General features: G+C 43.4%; 1 protein-coding gene across 2 annotated transcripts in view; it reads right to left on the reverse strand.

Moving 5' to 3' along the window:
• The window catches only part of LOC117377899 (gamma-aminobutyric acid receptor subunit alpha-2-like), a 41,800-nt gene that overhangs the window by 1,340 nt on the left and 20,763 nt on the right, over positions 1-19,697 (reverse strand). For both annotated transcript variants that reach the window (XM_055224879.1, XM_033974417.2), the window contains 3 exons: positions 13,334-13,477; positions 2,177-2,329; positions 1,176-1,378 (listed from right to left, as the gene is read on the reverse strand). In XM_055224879.1, the coding sequence (XP_055080854.1) occupies positions 1,176-1,378; positions 2,177-2,329; positions 13,334-13,477 (500 nt within the window). The remainder of the gene's footprint in view (positions 1-1,175; positions 1,379-2,176; positions 2,330-13,333; positions 13,478-19,697) is intronic.

Raw genomic sequence — 19,697 nt, forward strand, 5'->3', positions numbered from 1 at the left:
TTCTGGTTTGTTCTAGTTCGGTATTGGTTCTGTCCTGGCTCTGTCCAGGTTTAGTACTGGTTGAGTCCTACTTTAGTTCTGCTTTAGCCCTGCTTTAGTCCTGGTTTGGACCTGCTTTAAACCTGCTTTAGTCTTTCTTTAGTGCTGCTTTAGTACTGCTTTAGTCCTCCTTTAGTCCTGTTTAACCCATGTGACCTAAATAGCCCCACCGATTACCACACCAGTGAGCGCTATATTACGAGGGTCATTCAATAAATAAGATGAATTTTTCAGTATAAGGACTTTTAATACAGTTAGAAGTTAGTTAGTTAGTTTTTTTTTTTACTTGTTTTTCACATGGATTTAATTTCTTTTGCAGATTAAAAAAAAACTTTGAGAGTTTTGGCGATTAACAAAGATGGCCAACCAAGAAGCATGCTCCAGGATTGCACAGCGGTCAGTTATCAAGTTTTTGGTTGCTGAAGGGTGCAAACCCATTGAAATTCATAGGAGAATGTCAACTGTGTATGGTGCCACATGTTTCAGCCAAAAAAATGTCTACAAGTGGGCTAAATTGTTTAAAGAAAGACTGAGCAGTGTTGAGGATGAAGGCAGGCCTGGGAGGCCTACAGAAGTAGGTGATCCTAAGGTGATCGAACCATACACAGATGACATATATGTACACACATACACAGGGACTAAATATTCGGACTGATTTCACTGTGAATTGAAGTTGTCATTTTATTTATTCCTAATTTTATTGATTATATCTGCTTTTATTATATATATATATATAATATTATAATACAATCATTCATATAACCAACTTTATTTTGCTTATTATGTTCACAGTATGGTATTATCTCCATGTAGATAAGCAGGTGGCACATTTTACTGCTCAGATCTGTGGAGAGGGAAGCCCCGTCAAAGGAAGAATACGTGTATATCAAGATCTTTTGAGCAATAAAAATACATGTTGAATAAATGAAAGAGATTTAAACAGACCCCAAAGTTTAATGCTATACTGTGGAACATTACAGGCAATGCAATAATATCTCCATAGAGACAAAAAGGTAACCGACGATTCAGCAGAAAAGTTACATGGTGCACCTTTAAGCTCATGATTGTCTTTTAGATGTCTGACCTTTTATTTTGTTATATTTATTGATTATTTATTTAAACCAAATGAGTCTGACCTTATCGGTGACCACGCTCTTGCCGTCCCAAGCCCACCCGCGTTTGGTGAAATAGTTCACAGTGGCGAACTCGATGAGCGCTGAAAACACAAAGGCGTAACACACTGCGATAAACCAGTCCATCGCTGTGGCATAGGCTACTTTGGGCAGAGAGTTACGAGCTGAGATGGACAGAGTGGTCATGGTCAGGACTGTGGTCACTCCTGAAACAGAGAGATAAAGCAGAAATGATGGTTAGAGAAGGAGAGAGAGAGGGAGAGGAAAGGTTTGAGGAGGAGAAGGGGAGAGGAAACAGAAGGCAGAGAGAAAGAGGAAGAGTTAGAGGAGAGGAGGAGAGCGTCGTCATGGTCAAGGCAGTGGTCACTCCTAAAACACAGAGAAAGAATGTTTAAATAAGATAAAGGAGAGGAGGGAGAAAGGAGAGAGGGAGAAAGTAGTTGTGGTCAGGACAGTGGTCACTCCTGAAAGGAGGGCTAGAGAAGAAGAGGAAAGAAAGAGGGTTAGAGGGAGAGAGACTAGGAAAGAGAGAGGAGAGGAAGAAGAGAGAGAGGTGATGGTAAGGACAGTGGTGACTCCTAAAACAGAGAGAGGAGAGTTAGAGGAGAAGAAAGAGAGGAGAGCAAGGTCAGAGGAGGAGAAAAGGAGAGAGGTCATGGTCAGGAAAGTGGTCACCCCTGATACAGGGAGAGGGTGAGTTAGAGAGAGAGAGGGTTAGAGGAGGACAGGAGGAGGAAAGGAAGAAGGAGAGAGTGATCATGGTGAGAACAGTGGTCACTCCTGCAACAGAGGCAGAGAGAGAAAGGTCAGTGGAGAAGAAAGTGAGTCAGAGGAGTAGAGGAGAAGGTCAGAGGAACAGAGGAGTGGGTCAGATGGAGCAGGCGAGAGGGTCAGAGGAACAGAGAAGAGGCTCAGCAGGGCAAAGGAGTGGGTCAGATGGAGCAGAGGAAAGGGTCAGATGGAGCAGAGGAGAAGAGGATGGCGAGGAACAGAGGATGACTCACCGAACACAGTCCTGGCTGGCACCGACTCACGGTTGAGCCAGAAGGAGACCTGGGACAGTATGACCGTCATGATGCAGGGGAGGTAGGTCTGGATGACAAAGTACCCAATCTTCCTCTTCAGGTGAAAGTGTGCTGTCATGACCGTGTACTCACCTACAGGGGGCAACACATCAGATCGAAAGTATCAGAAGTAGATACTTATTTTAACAGGTATCGATACTAAAAAGGACAGGACAAAAATGAACCTTTCCTGAATAGTTTTAGAATGATCTTGAGCTGTATCAGAATAAGAATAAGACACATAGACTAGTGTATGCCCATGGACCACTATGGAACCTACCTGGACCACTGAGGGATTACACAGATATAAGGCCACATGGTAGTATAAAATAAAGTTCTGCCATTTAATGTTGAAACTTGCATTCTATTATGTAAAGAAAGAGTGTTTTTATTATCATCGAGGTATCAGAATTGAGTATCGAGTCTATTCCTTTGTATCAAAAACAACTTTGAAATTTTAGTATCACGACAACACTAGTACAAAGAATATTTTAAATTCAAATTGGTGTTGTTCAGATTCTAGTGTGATGATGTCATACTCCCAAATGGGGGAGAAAGCTAGATTTCCCTAAGCAGGGGTCCAGAATTATGAAAAGTTAGGACTGTTGCCATAGCAATTTAGCAATTAACAGTTAGTAAAAATATTTCTTTTGAATGGTTAACAGTCCTCAAAATAGTACCATATAACAGGAAGCTGAAACCCATATGAACTGATTTCATTGTACTTTGCCATGTAATATCGAAAAGGTAAATCTACAAATGTTGAACGTAATCATCTCTATTACTGACTAGACCCAAGAACTCACTGTATTACAACATCTGCATTTTAACAATAGATACTCTGCAGCTGATGTCATCAACATTTCCCTGGGGTGAGATGCTAAATGAGGCACTACTCTGTCTGAAGCTCTGTTACTCAAGTTAGACTTAATCTGAGCTTTCACAATTTGACCATAAAGAACTAACTTAGCTGGAACTACAACAGGTGAGCTGATTTGTGCTGTTAAACAAGTCCCTCTCAAATAACATCACAAACTAGCTAACATTAGCCAACAGTTTTTCAATCACTCATGTTTTTGTTGAAAATCAAATGCCTAAACGGGACCATGAGCACTCGGATTGATCACAGGCTCAGGAAAATGTTTTGTAAATTTTTCTTGATTTTTCTATTTTTCTATTTTACATTTCGGTATTTACTAATGTGTGCATTGTGTCACCATGGTAACTACTGAAAATTCACAATCATGTCACACTATCAATATACATTTTAGCTGCCCCCATCTGAATTAAATATGAATGGCCTATAGAATGCTGTGATGTCATCTGACACATATCCATTTATTTTAATTCCATCTTTATTTTAAATCTGAAATCATTCCAATGTCCCAGTACCTCTGTTTGGGAAACACTCTCATGTAAACAGAGGAGACAGATTTCTTCACAAACAGAACAGAATCTTAAAGCAACAGAGTGGCAGAAGAACCCTCTCCTCCCTTCCATCTGTCTCCTCCTCCCCCTCTTTTCCCTTCCTCTCTTTCTCCTTCTCCCCTCTTCTTTTTACCCCTCTGTCTTTCTCTCCTTCCCTTTTCTCTTACCTTCCTGTTCTCTCTTCCTCTATCTCTCCCTTCTTGCCTCTCTCTCTTCCCCTCTCTCCTCCCTACTCAATCTCCCCTCTACCTCTCTTTTTCAACCTCCCTCCCCGTCTGTTCTCATTCCTCCCTCTCTCCCTCTTTTCTCTTTTCCCTCTCTCTCTTCTCACCTTCCCATTCTCACTCCCCTCTTTCCCTCTCTCACTTACCCCTTCTTCATTCTCCCTCCTTCTGTCACCTGGCCCCTTCCTCTTCTCACCCTCTTCTTTCTTTCCTTGTCCCTCCTGTCCTCTCTATCTTTCTCTTCTCTCTCCCCCTCTTCTCTGTGATTCTCTTGTGGCAATGGTAAATCAGCTGTGTTCCTGTTGCATGGTAACCCTCTGCTTCCGTTTATTTTCCTGATTCTCAACTCCAGCATCAGATCTACATCACAGCAACGTCTTTAGACCTGGTTTATCCTTGGTATAGTCTTGGTTTAGTCCTGGTTTAGACCAGGTTCAGACCAGGTTTAGACCTGGTTTAATCCTGGTTTATACCTGGTGTAGACCTGGTGTAGATCTGGTTCAGTCCTTTTTTAGTCCTGGTTTAGTGCTTGTTTAATCCTGGTTTAGTCCTGGCTCACTCCTGGTTCAGCCTGGTTCAGTCCTGGTTCAGGCCTGGTTTAGTCCAGTCCGATGCTGCATCACTCAGACTTCTCACTTTCACTTTCCCTGACAATCTCAAGGTTCAAATTATCATCACACACACCAGGGTTACACAAAGGCACAGAGAGGGAAGTGTCTTGCTCAATGGCACAGCAACAGTATTGGACAGAGCTGGGATTAAACCAGCAACCTTTGAAGTAAACTGCTATAACGTTGACACTCTGGCACCTGCTTGCCTTCATGGAGCTGTTATTGCCTGGAAAGTTTCACAGTATGGCATTAACCATATGTATCTCCATGAAGACAAATAGGTGATGCCACCAGGCCAAGTTACAGGTCACATCTGTGGAGAGAGGTGACTCCACTCACAGTAAGAATATATCTTTATCAAAGTATTTTTGAGAAAAGAAAAAACAGTAATTGAAAAAATGCAAGATAGATATGTTTAATGCCATACTGTAAAACATTCAAGGCAAAGCAATAACATCTCCGTGGAGACAGTGAATGGCTGATTCCCCAACTAGGAAGTTACACTGTCTTGCAGCAACTAAAGAATCAGAACGAACTACAGACATAATGCTTTGTTCCGTTCATGCAGCCAACAGAAGAGAGGACACTAAAATCCAACAAACCTGGAGAGAAGCTATGCAGGAAACAAATTCATTTTGGTGTTATGTGACTATGCTACCTGTTATCCTGAGGCCTTTCCCCTCAGGTCTATCAAAGCCAAACAGGTTGCTAAATGTTTGCTGCAGCTTTTCTCTAGGGTTGGGGTTGCCACGGAAATTCTTACAGATTCAGGCACTAACTTTTTGTCCAGACCCTTCCAACAAGTCTACCAGCTGTCAGGGGTCAAGGGTCTCAGGACAACTCTTTATCACCCCAAACGGACGGGTTGGTGGAGTGGTACAATCAAATGCTGAAAAGTATGCTGCGGAAGTTTGTCTCTACCACAGGTGCAGACTGGGACCAGTGGCTACCGTATCTCCTACAGTTTGCTTACAGAGTGGTGCCACAGGCATCAACTGGCTTCATAACATTTCAAATGTTATATGGACGCTAGGTGAGGGGTCCACTAGACTTGCTAAAGGACAACTGGGAGTGTACAAAGCTGGAAAGAGACAACATTGTGGCCTATGTCCTGAAGATGAGAAAGAGACTTGAGGCAATGGCAGCCCTGGCTCAGGAGAACTTAAAGGGGGCACAGGAAGAAAGACCTGTTACGATCGCAAGGCAAAGGAACTTGGAGTTTTCACGCCTGGTCAGAAGGTACAATGAATGGTCTCTTTGATTCGGTATTGATTTTAGATATCTGAATGCAATTTCAAACTTTGACCTGTACCCAATGCCACGCATGGATGACCTGTTGGAGTGTGTGGGAGGTGCTTCATATATCACAATACTGGATTTGTCAAGCGGCTACTGGCAGTTGGATCTGGCACCTGAAACTCAGGAACTGACTGCCTTCCGGACACCATTTGGTTTATACCAGTTCCGGGTGATGCCGTTTGGCCTCCATGTGGCACCAGCCACTTTCCAAAGGCTCATGGACTGAAGGACGTCTCAGAGTTTTCTGCAGCCTACTTGGACAATGTGATGATTTTCAGCAGGTCCTGGGAGGAACATCTACACCACCTCCAGGACGTCCTGCAGAAAATCCAGGCAGCAGGACTCACAATCAACCCCCGCAAATGCGCAGTGGCTCATTAGGAAGTGGCATACCTGGGATATACCATTGGCTATGGGAGGATTGGGCCACAGGTACAGAAGATGGAGGCCATCCGCTCATTCCCTGTGCCCACCACCAAGAGAAAGGTCCGTGGATTCCTTGGCTTGGTAGCGTGGTACAGGAAGTTAGTTCCACAGTTTGCTGAGACGTCAGCTGTCCTGAATAACCTCACCAAGAACTCTGCCCCCAACCAGGTGAGATGGTCAGCCGAGTGTGATCGAGCCTTCACAGACCTGAAGGAGGCTATATGCACTTGTCTGGTCCTGCACAGCCCAGACTTTGACAAACCCTTCATCTTTCAGACCAATGCTCGTGGGTGGGACTAGGGGTGGTCCTCCTCCAAGAGAAGGATGGAGAAAGGAGACCAGTGGTATTCCTTAGTCAGAAGCTGCTTGACAGGGAAACCCGATACTCAACAGTGGAGAAGCAGTGTCTGGCTATGAAGTAGGCTATCGACTCCTTAAGGTACTACCTGCTAGGGTGTCATTTCACGCTGGAGACCGACCACTGTGCGCTCCAGTGGTTGAACCAGATGAAGGACGCTAATACAGTACAGTACCAACCTGGGGAGACCAACGTGGTTGCGGACTGTCTGTCCAAAATGGGTGAAAGACTGAGGTTTCACCTTTCGAGAGGAGGAAGGAAATGTAACAAACAGCCCATTTGTTACTACATTAACAGCACCTTTCACTATATGCACTTTAATAGCAGACAGCACTTTGAACATTATTTGCACTTCAAAAAAGACAATTGCACAAAAGGATTTTAAAATGTTTATTTAACTTGTCTGCTTTTACCCATTTTTAGATCTGGAGGCACAGTTCTACTTTAATTGAAGCTGCGTGTCCTGGAGGGGAAAGAGTACAAACTCAAAGTTAACAGTTAATTAAATTGGATATGTGCAATATTGGTGCAATACATGTCTAAGAATGTTTTTAAGTGTCGTGTAATTTGTAGTGTTTTTAGTGAAACAGTGTTTTCAAAATGTTTAACTTACTACCTCTGTACTTGTGTCCAGGTACCAAAGAGGTCCTTGGTCAAACAAGCTCCCTTAAAAAGGTAGCTTGGGCAGGACCAAGGCAGGGAATGTGTAGGGGAAGCATGTTGGGCATATTAAAGGGTTTATGGGTTTTAATTATATTTGGTTTGTTTTTAGGGTTTATGTATAATATATGTATAGAGTTGATTTGGTTTATTGGTTTATTTGGTTTTATGGAGGTTTGAGTTTTAAAGAGCTAATGCAATTTTTTTTAAACACCCCTATTAATTAACAATAGCATTAACCAGTTAGTGGGACAGTATAAAAGGTGCCTGAAACAAATACCATGTTCTGCTGCTGGAGGAGATGCTGTTCCTCAAACCCTCCATTTGCACAACACACTCTGCACTTGTAATTGAAAAAGGAAATAAAAATTGTGGACCACACCCATGCTGCTGTCTTCTGTCCCACCTCCTACTGCGAAAGGCCAGACTACGTTAGAATCAATTAAAGTACAAACTAATTCAAGTCAACTGTCATGATGTAACATTCGAATTAGAATTAGAAGTCGATGTAACTAAAAGGAAAAAAAATTAAACCAAAGCCCCAGGATGTAACTTTCTAGAGGTGACACGTGTCCTGCATGATTACGTGGAAATAGAAAGTTAAAGCAACATTCTCCATGGAGGTAAGTGTTAAGCCATACTGTGGAAGATTATAGCTAAAGGAACAACATTTCCAAGCAGGAAAAGACCCTCCTGCAGGCCAAACAAGAGTCAGATTTGTGGAGATGCAAGTCCACTCTCAGTAAGGATGCATTTGCCCATTTTTTCAATGCAATAAACAGATCTGATATGAAAAATCATGCTTTCATTTTAGTCTGTGTTTTGGCTAAAAAGTGACATATTATGGCTTTAAATAATGCACAAACTCTGGTATTTTCAAAGGATAGACACAAAAACACAAATTAAATCATATCTGAAAGAAACTTCAAAACCACAAATCTATTTCATATTGTTAGCATAAAGCTTTTGCCAATAGTAGACGTAATACATGTACTATATATTTTAAATCTTGGCTTCATTTTACCCCTTCCTCACAGAAAGACAGACATATGTTTATCCCTGCTTTTTTCCTTCTTATGCAACAGTTGTGCCTGAGAGCGCCCCCTATCTGCCAGCACTGCCACATGACCCAGATCTGGAGATGAGAGGACAAGGAGTTTAAATCATTTATTCAGACAGCAGCGAATTACAAGAGGAGAGGAATACTACAAGGTACAAAGAGGAATGTTTAATGTAGAGTGGAGGACAGAAAGGATAAGGAAGTAGGAGAGAGGGAGGGAGAGGAGGAGAGAAGGAAGGAGAGGAGAGGAGGGGAGGAGGAAAGGAGGAGGAACAGCAGCATGTGGGTAGAACAAGAAGAATGCTACAGGGTACAAGAAGAATGTTTAATGTAGAAAAGGCGGGATGAGGAAAGGAGAAGGAGGGGGAAGGAGGAGAGAGAATCCCCAGATGGAGCAGGAACTCAGGGTAGAAGAGATAGAGAAAGAGAGGAGAGAGAAGCAGAGGAAGAGGGACAGCAGGTTAGAAGACAGGAGATACACAACCAGGATGTTTAAAGGAGGAATGAGAGGAGGAAAAGAGGGAATTCCCAAATGAAACAAGGCCACAGGGAGAAGGAGAGCAAGGGAAAGAGGAGTGAGGCGAAGGAGAGGGGCACAGAGAGATGGAGGGAGAGACAGAGCAATAGAGATAAGAAAGAAGAAGGGAAAAGAGAAGAGGAGCGGAGAGGAGAAGGGTTGGGGGGACAGAGAGAAGAGGCTGTCTGAAATCCAATAAGAAGAAAAAGACAAGATAGAAAGAAGATGGAGAAAGAGAAGAGAGAGAGGAAGACGGAGGGATAACCGTGAGAGGATGAGAGAGAGAATCCCTAGATGGAGCAGGCTCCCAAGGGACAGGGAGGGAGAAAGAGAGAAAGAAAGAGAGAGGGAGAGGAAGGAATGTATGAGGAGAGTCTAAAGCGTGATGGTAGGATTTTAATTATTTTGTCGCACATGAGTTGACCATACATTAATAATATCATTAATCCTCTGACCCTCTCCTCTGCTCCTCTGACCCTCTCCTCTGCTCCTCTGACCCTCTCCTCAGCTCCTCTGACCCTCTCCTCAGCTCCTCTGACCCTCTCCTCTGCTCATTTGCTCCTCTTCTCTGCTCCTTTCTCTCTCGCTATAAATATTGATCGTTTGGACCTTTTGTGGATAAATTGTTTTCTTATTGGCAGTTGGAATGGCCCATTGACTTATGCAACAGAGCCTTGCACCCCTCCTCTCCTGTTGTGATTTAATTGGTAGGTGACAGATGATTGACAGTGATGAAGTGCTATTGTAGCTGTTAGCGTAGCCTGTATTTGATTGGTGGACTTCAGCGATGGTCAGATATAGATTTCTGTCAACGGTGGACTTGTAGATGACTTATTCAAAAGCAGGAGGAGGTGCAAGATGTGTGATTGGATGTCTGTTCTTTTAATTAATGGTAAACCTATGAAGATTTGTTATTAGAAAGCTATAGGAAAAGAAACTGTTAATGCAGGGACACTTTTCATTATTATCTTCTGTATATTTTCAGAGACCTTACTATCTAAAAATACAGTCACAACAACATCAGACCAATGATTGGCTTTTTAAAACATCAGACCCTCCCCCTCTCCTCACACTGACACATCATTGGACACTTAATTGAAATAAGTGTCTGATTAGCATTCGGCTCAGACTCCAAAAGAGAAGAGAGCATAACCATAGCAACAAGACACACCATCATCGCCATGAGAGGAAGAGAGGGAGAGAGAGAAAGAGGGGGAGGGAAGGAAGAGGAGAGAGGAGAGAGGGAAGAGGGAGGGGACAAAGCAACAAGAGGAAGAAGAAAGGAGGAAAGAAGAGAGGAAAGGTAGCAGAGAAGAAACAAGACATACCAGCATCGCTATGAGAAAAAAATTGAGATGGAAAGAGGAGAAATGGAGGGAGGAGGAGAGAGAGGGAGGGAAGAGAGAAGAAGAAGCCACAGAGATACCGTCATCATCATGAGAGAAAGAGAGCAGGGGAGAGAAGAGATTGAAGGGGGAGGAGAGAGAGGGAGAGAGAGGAGCAGCAAAACACAACATCATCATCATGAGAGAAAAGAGAGATGGAGAGAGGGAGGAGAGAGAAGTAAAGCAGAGAAGCAGCAAGATCATCACCATGAGAGGAGAAGAAGAAGAGGGAGAGAGGGGAGAGGCAAGACACAACATCATCGCCATGAGAGGAAAGAAAGATGGAGAGAGAAGGAAGAGGGGAAGGATAGGGAGAAGAAAAGCAACAAGACACACCATCATCACTATAAGCGGAAAGAGGCACAGAGAGGGGGAGGAGGAGCGGTGGGAGAGATGGCAGAAACAGAGGAGAATGGAGGGAGAAAGGAGAGAAAGAGGAGGGAGGAGAGAAGAGCAACAAGACATTCCTTTAAAAGAGAGATGGAGAGAAGGAGGGAAGAGATGAAGAAGTGGTGGGAGGTGGAAGAAACAAGACTCACCATCACTACCATGCAAGAAAAGAGGAGAGGAAAGAGAGGGGGAGGAAAAAAGAGGGAGAGATGACAAAGAAACAAACACCATACTCATAAACATCATGACAGAAAAGAGGGGAGGGAAGCAGAAACGGAGAAAGGGGGGAATAAAGAAGAGAAAGAGAGGAGGAGAGATAGAATATTTAGGTCAGGAGAAGTGAAGAGTGAAATGATCCTAAACATGATGCAAGAGTCTAAAACAAGGACAAGATGAGGAATGCTATGGTGCCTTTAAATGTGATGATTTAAAACTAAACTGTCTGTGATTTCAACTAAAAGAGACTGAAAGAGAGACAAAGGAGAAAGAGAGAGAAAGGAGAGAGAGGGAAAGACAAGGAAAATGGTGTGGGGGTAAAGAGACAGAAGAAATAGTGGTTATATAATGTTCAGAGATACATGGATCACTGCAACAGAGACAAACACCGATACTGGGCTTCATAACAATATTATGAATGCCAAAAATACTACCAATACTATAACAATACTGCAAATATTGTAATTTCTCCAATATGGGACAAATAAAGGTTTATCTTATCTTAAACACTGCAACAATTCTACAAACACTACAGATACGCCAACAATAATACAAATAGTACAACACACTACAAATACTGTCAATTACATTAAATGTATTTTTGTAGGTAAAAAAATGACAACACCAGTTTTTCTAGAAGTACAAAGTGGTATTGAATCAGCAATTTGGTCTGAGTACTTGCCGATACCAAAACCTGCCGATAACAGTATCAATACTGGAACAACCCTATTAAAAAGTCTGACAGTGAAACAGTCAGTGGTCAAAACAAAGTTTAACAACATTCACAGGAAACAAGCACGCTAAGCAATTTCTGTCCATGTCAGAGCAAACCAGAAGAACCACTTATCAGACACAAATCTAACCAGCTGCACTGATTACGAACAAAATCTGAGAAGTATGTACAGAGCAATGGGCATGTCTGGGGGGCAGGGGAAACAAGGATTTTCAGAGCAATGACATCTTGAATACAGAGAAAAAAGATTACTCAGACGTGCAAGAATCACTCTAAATACAACTTCAGAGGGTAAATGAGAATGGAAACTATTATAACAAGGTGGCTCTGAAAAGTTGATTTTGGTCTCCTTTACAGTAAACTTTCATATCAAATTTATGCCTTTGTAAGTTCACTTTGTAAATCTCAGTTGTCTTTATGACATTATGTAACAGGAAATGATGGAGGTCAAAAGTCACAGCACTGAAGTAAGTTTGCTCTGAGCACACTCAGAAGAAACGCTTTGGGAAGTGGGACCAGATTATATAAACTACAGAGTCACGGAAAGAGAGCAAGAAAGAGAGACACACACAGACATAGAGAGAGACAGGGAGAGAGAGTCAGAGAAGGAGTCAGAGAGTTGAGGGGGGTGGAGATGGTCTGAGGGACGTTTAGACTAAAATCCATCTTATATTTAAAACACAGGGATCCACAAAAGCATTACTGATAGGGCTGCAAGATTAATCACAAACCAATCAAACTCATAATTTGAATAGACACAACAAAAAAAATCTCAAAAGCTGCATTTTTTTCGAGTACCACAATTTTCTCCACAAACAACAAAATCTCTAAACAACGAAGTGTGTAATTTGTAGTTTTGGGAATAGTTTTACCAAAATCAGACTTGGGCTATGTCCAAATGTTCAAACATTACTCCCCACTTAGGGCACTATTTAGGGGTCACACCATTTTTAGCGGTGTCTGAATGTCCAGTGAGTGAAAAAGTAGTGCAGTCAAAATTTCCTACAATGCACCTTGAACAGTAGTATCCAGCACTGGTCACTATACCTAACATTACAGACCACAATGCATTGCGAGAGCCAGGAAAGCAACAGCGAAAAGGTCTTTAACTGGACACAACATGACTGAATGAAATCAGGCAGAATCCCTGATTATGACTAAACTGTTATGGCGTTGCCAGTTGCTAGCAATAGCAGTTTACCTTAGCTTGAGCTCTTAAAAGAGTGATCAATTCCACATCTCAGTCTAGTGACTGAGGGACTAGGGGCTTGGGGAGACATTCAGACACAGTCATGGACTTGATTCCCTAAAGCCACGTGTACGATCATTTGCCACAGTGATATACTCCTCCTCAAGCACAGATATTTAACATCAAATATTTATCAGATGATCATTTTACTACACATTTTCCAACCTTCCTCAACAATCTAGAGAGCTGCCAGTATTTATAACCCATAAGGTCTGATCTGGTCCCAGCTCTAGAAACCTTTTATGGACTCACACCCATCCCCCTTTTCCTCTCTCTCCGGGTATAGACCTAGGTTAGACTTGGATTATACCAAGTTCAGACCTGGTTTGGACCTGGTTCAGACCTGATTTCAACCTGGTTCAGACCTTGTTCAGACTCGGTTAAGACCTGGTTTAGACCTGGTTCAGACCTAATTCAGGCCTGGTTCAGGCCCGGTTCAGGCCCGGTTCAGACCCAGTTTAGACCCAGTTTACGCCTGGTTAAGAACAGGATCAGATCTGGTTCAGACCTGATGTAAGTTTGGACCCTGTTCTGGACTCACCTGTGCTGGACTTGATGGTCTCCTGGCCCACAGACTGGCCAAGCAAGTCATACTGGTTGAGTCTGGAGCTCTCTCCTTCCACCACCACAGAGTCCGAGGCATTCCGGGTCCATATGTACGTCACTTCAGAGATGGTGTAGGCGTCTGGAAAGTCAGGAACAATAGAATATTAGAACAGTGTCTTTAATGGCGCTGTACCTGATTTTTATTGACTTAATGAGGTGAAAAAACAGAACTAGTTCAGTTTGTAGCGGTCCAAACTGGAGCCCGTTACTGCACATATTAATGCGCTGGATACAAACATCAAGTTCACACGGGAAGAGGCCAAGGAGAACAAACTGGCCTTCTTAGATTGTGCAGTAACAATAGGAGAGGACCAGTGACTCCAGGTAGAAGTCTTCAGGAGGCCTATTCACACTGACAAATACCTGCTGTTTGATTCATACCATCCACTGCAGCACAAACTCGGAGTTATCCGTACTCTACAACACAGAGCTCAAATGGTGCCCACAAACACAGACGAAAAAGTGAAGAAGGAACAACACGTGGAGAAACCCCTCTCTGCTTGTGGATATCTAAAGTGGGCCTTCAATAGATCTAAGAGAGCTAAAAAACAGGACAACAGGGAATCTGAACCCAGAAGGAAAAGTGTTACCATTCCTTACACAACGGGTGTGTCTGAAAATCTTCAGAGAATTTTCAGACTGTGTGAGATTCCTGTCTTTTTCAAACCCACAAACACTTTAAGACAAAAACTGGTCCATCCTAAGGACAAAACCTCGAACCATAAACAAAGTAATGTAGTCTATTCCATTCAGTGTAGTGAAGAGTACAGTGAGTGTTATATTGGAGAAATTAAACAGCTACTCGATAAGAGGATATACCAACACTGCCGTGAAGGTTCCTCTGGATCCCAGTCCGCCGTACATCTCCATCTCAAAACCACTCCTTTGAGAATAGGGAAGTTCAGATCTTAGCCAGAGAAAAGAAATGGTTTGAGAGGGGAGTTAAAGAAGCTATTTTTGTTTGGAAAGAGAATCCGTCCTTAGACAGGAATCCCATCTATAGCTCTATCCTCAGATCCAGAACAATGAGAACAACAGCAGGGTCATTATGGGTTGAATAGGGTAGTTTCAGATGAAACTGGAAACAATAGATGCTTACAGTTCCAGTGTGGTAAACTCACCCTTCAGACAGATATAAGGTAGTGGCTATCAGCAATCTGACCAAAACTGAAGAAGCAGCTTGGATGAGAAGCGAAAAGTCTTCACTCTTACAACAGATGTAAACTTTGTCTTTTGCTGTTATCCAAAGTTATTCCTCACTTCACATTCTGAGCATCCTAATTATTTACCGTAATGAGTTTATAATCATTATTTACAACTCTCACAGACCAGAGTGGAGTCTTGACGTCATGGTAAAGCTAACAAGAATGCAAAAAGGGCACTTCCTGGTGTGAGTATGATAAAAGTGCTTATACTAGTGTTGCAAGATGAATCAAAATCAAATCGAAATCACAAATTAAATTGACACAATTTTTTAAGTAGACAAAATAGATCCATACTGCAGTTCTTTGGAGCTCCCATTTTGTTATTATGTTAATAATACCACAGTGTGACAATTTGGGTTCAAGCCCTTCTTCAGACATGAAGGATTCAGTTTCACACCTGTTTTATACAAGCCAAGGTAGTCACCTGACCAATTCACGTGACAGGAATGCTTATGTACAAAAATGCCAGTTTGAAAAAAGATTACAATTCAATCAAATTCTATGAGAAATATAAACAGGTGTTCACTATTATATTTGAAGTGGTGTATTAGTTTGCCACAGCTGAATATATTTGCACTATATACAGTTTATATACAAATAAAAACAGAAAGACACAATATTAGCACCAACACTACAGAAATGGAGGCATTAATGGAATCATTATTGGAAACATACATACAGCCACAGACTGAAGCAATGATGTCAACATTTAAGAGTCACAGAAAGGGCCTCAGATTGAAGTCTTCATCGAGGCCTTTAGGAGTCAGGGTCCCCAGAGTATAGATCCGGAATGCTTCTCTTTTCAGTAGAATGGAATCACCACCTCGACTGCATTGCTTTATTGGTTCAATGCCCACGTATCTGAGGGAACTTACATTGTGTAGCTTTTGAATAAAATGCACTGCAACAGGGCTTCCACAATCATTGTTTAGGATGTTGGATCTGTTTTCGGCAATCCTTGGTTTTAGTGTTCTAGTTGTTTTACCAATGTATGCCAAACCACATGGACATTTCAATATATACTGTAGATGACATTGTTGGTGCTGCCAGTAATAACCATGTTTGTATATAGACAGTATATTGTGTAAATATATTCTGCTGTGGCAAACTAATATGTCACTTTAAATATAATAGTGAACACCTAATTATATTTCTCATAGAATTCCACTGAACGTTAACCAGATACAGCAAGAAACTGTTCAAAAACCGTTGCATCAAACAATGACAGAGTGCTACACATAATGAGAAAAACAAAATGAATTCACCACACTCCTGATTCAACAACAATGTCCCTCTGCACTTCCAAAAAGAGAAATTCCGATCTTTGATGGTAACCCACTCAAATATCATTCCTTCATTAAAGCTTTTGAAAACGGAGTTGAACGAAACACAAATAACAGCAGTGACCTATTTCCTTGAACAGTACACCAAAGAGCATGCAAAGGAGCTGATCAGGAGCTGTCAACATCTCAATTCAGACAGAGGATTTGTGAGAGCCAAGGCTTTGCTGAGAGCACTATGGCAATGAGCAGAAGGTGGCAGCAGCCCACATGGAGAGCTCAGTCATGGCCATCCATAAGAACTGAAGATGTGAAGGCCCTCCAGGAGTACAGCCTCTTCCTGCGTGGGTGCAGCAATGCCATGGAAGATGTGCAATATTTAAATGATCTGGACACACCCACAAACATGGTGGATATGATGTTAAATGGTCACATTTTTATATAGCGCTTTTCCACCTTCAAGGCACTCAAAGCGCTTTACAACAAGGAACCACTCACCCGTTAACACGTTCATACACCAGTGTATGCAGACACTGAGAGCGAGGTGGGATAAGTGTCTTGCCCAAGGATGACAGCATTCATCTGTGTGAGCTAGAATTGCACCGCCAACCTGTGGATCAGTGGATCTGACTGCTCAACCGATGGGGTTTATGTCGAGTGTGGGATTTGAACAGCTAACCTTCGGATCAGTGGACAAAGACTCTAACCAACTGAGCTATTGTCCCCAAATCATCAAACAACTCCCATACAAACTCCAAGATCGCTGGAGGAGCCATGCCTGTGACCTGAAAGAAAAATACAACAGAAGAGCAAGGCTCATAGACATCACCTACTTTGAGGAAAAAAAGGTCAAGATTCTGACTGATCCTGTTTTTGGCAACATCCAAGACACTGCCCCACCAACTAGAAACATGACCAAGTCCAAACCACACCCACGCTCCAACTTCAAGGAAACCAGCTTTGCCACGACCGTCAATTCTATAGAGAGAACTGCTCAGCCAGCTAAACACACCGAGCCAGCACTAGTGAAGAGTTGTCCCCGCTGCACTAGAGGTCACACATTCGATGTATGCTCACGATTGGAAAAAATGGCACACAAGGAGAAAATCAACTTTCTGAAGGAAAAGAGTGCATGTTTTTCACTGCTTGAGCACAGGGCACATCAGCAAATACTGCTATGGAAGATTTAGAAGATTTTATGCTCAAAGTGTGGCCACAAACATCCTACAGTGCTCCATAAAAACAATGAGTCTAGTGCAGAACAGACTCAGAGAAGTGTCAAGGTGTCAGTGGACAATACTCTGGTTTCCAATGGGCTTACAGGGGCTGGTGAGCAGGATTGCAAACTTCCTACTGCGCCAATCCAAGTTAAGGCAAAGAAGGGCAGTAAAGTCATCCTCACGTATGCCTTTCTTGACCAAGGCAGTACTGCAGTATTCTGTACGGAGAAACTGATGCACAAGCTCCATCTGACAGGGAGGAACGTAAACACCCTTGACGACTATGGGACAGGAGAAGGTGGTCAGCAGCTATGTTATGCCAGAGCTGGAGGTAACTGCTCTCGGAGATGACACCTTCGTTGATTTGCCAAAAGCACTCAGCTGTCCATGCCAGTGCACAGAGCAAACATTCCAACAAACCAGGACCTGACCAAATGGCCATATTTGAAACACCTCTCCTTGCCACAGATTGAAGCTGGGATTGAGTTGCTGATAGGGACCAACGTCCCAAGAGCCATGAAACCACTGGAAGACATCCGTAGTGAGAACAATGGACCCTACGCAGTAAGGACAGTGCTGGGCTGGACAGTAAATGGACCACCGACAGGAACCAGTGGAGAGGCTACCTGCTGTGAGCAACCAGCAACTGTGAATAGGATGTCCATTGTGCATTTGGATGACCTGGAGCAAGAGAGCAATTTAAGATAGATTTTTCTGAGTCTGCTCTGGAGGAACAAGTAGGTCTCTCCAGAGAAGACCTGAGGTTCATGGATTTGGTTTCAAGGTCAGCCAAACACCGTGATGGTTACTATCAGGTCTTCCTTACCTCTGGAAAACCCAGATGTCAGCATGCTGAATAACAAGAAAGTGGTGGAACAGTGACTACAGCAGTTGAAGAGGAGGCTCCAGAGGGATCCCCAGTTTCACAAGTATAACACCTTTATTAAAGAACTCCTTGTTAAGGGATATGCTGAAAGAGTCCCTGATGAAGAGCTGGACCGGAGTGATGGCAGGGTTTGGTATATTCCGCACCATGATGTTTGATTTTGGTGCCAGCTACAAGGGAGATTCTTTAAATAAGCAGCTGTTGCAAGGCCCAATCTAACCAGCTCACTGATTGGAGTGGTCACCCGGTTCAGGAAGGAGCCTGTGGTCATCATGGCTGACATAGAATCTATGTTTCATCAAGTCCAGGTGCCCCCAGAAGATGCTAACCTGTTGCGATACCTCTGGTGGCCACAAGGAGACATGAGTCAGGCACTATGTGAATTCAGGATGAGGGTGCATCCTTTTGGTGTCACTTCCTCCCCAGGTTGTGCCAATTTTGCTCTCCTGAAGTGTGCAGACCATTATGGGCACAAATACAAGGATGAGACAGTGGAGAAAATGCTTCACTGCTTCTATGTGGACGACTGTTTAGTGTCAGTTGTAACAGAGGAGGAAGCACTGACATTGTGATACGAGCTTGTGTCTCTCTGTGCTAGAGGAGGCTTCTGTCTGACTAAGTGGATAAGCAACAGGCCTGCAGTGCTTGGGTCGGTCCCAGAAGCCCACCGAGCAAAAGGAGTGAGGCAGTGGGACTTAGAGAGAGCTTCTGCCAATTGAGCGAGTGATGGTTAAGGAGTGATGCATCAAGTCAGACACCTTCAAATTCAAGATTATGCTGATAAACAGACCAGTCACCCACAAAGGGATCCTGTCCACAGTGAGTTCTATTTATGACCCTCTAGGGATGCTCAGTCCAGTTGTCCTGAAAGCAAAGAAAATGCTGTGAGAGTTACGCAAGAGGAATTGGATGGGACGATCATATCCCAAAAACTATCTCCAAGGAGTGTCGTAATGCCAGTGTTGGGTGGACCAAAGAGGTGCAGAACTCGGGGCAGATTTACAATGTTTATTTACACATAGTGAATAATAATAATACAAGAGTTCAATAATCCAACACGGTGCATGGAGCAGGGTGCGAGCCAGAGTCCAGGGGCACGTCGAGAGGAGCGGGGGCCGGAAACCGCCAGAACTGGGACGGAGACGGGACCGGGAGTAGAACTAGAGGAAGCCAAGTCAGAACGGACCGGGAAGCGGGAGGTGAAGGTAAGGAGTAGACTGTACCGGAGCAGGAGTGTGGAGTCAGGAGCAGAACCAGAGACCCGGAGCTGGGAAGGTCAGGAGAACCGGAACGTTTGACACGCGGACGATCTGGCACCGAGTATCTTCTTCCAGCTCCTCTTATCCACAGTAGGTGGTGATGATTGCCCTGATGGGAAGCAGGTGTGTGCGGGAGGAGCCGGGAGCTCCGCCCAGCTCCAGGTTCAGGCAGGTGAGGGAGGGGGAAGAGCATACAGGGAGGCAACACAGGAGCGGAGATATATGTGCCTCATGACAAGGAGTGACAGAAGTGGCTGCAAAACCTCCACCTGCTGGACAAGGTTGAGCTGGGCAGATGTTTAAAACCTGTGGAGTTTGGAGAAGTTATTACAGCTCAATTACATCATTTCTGTGATGCCAGCGAAGAGGGATATGGTACAGTCACTTACCTGCTGCAACAGAATTAACAACTCCAAAGGCACAGCGCTGTCATTGTAGGAAAGGCTCGG

Source organism: Periophthalmus magnuspinnatus, chromosome 10 (assembly GCF_009829125.3).
Source record: "Periophthalmus magnuspinnatus isolate fPerMag1 chromosome 10, fPerMag1.2.pri, whole genome shotgun sequence".
Lineage (NCBI taxonomy): Eukaryota > Metazoa > Chordata > Actinopteri > Gobiiformes > Gobiidae > Periophthalmus > Periophthalmus magnuspinnatus.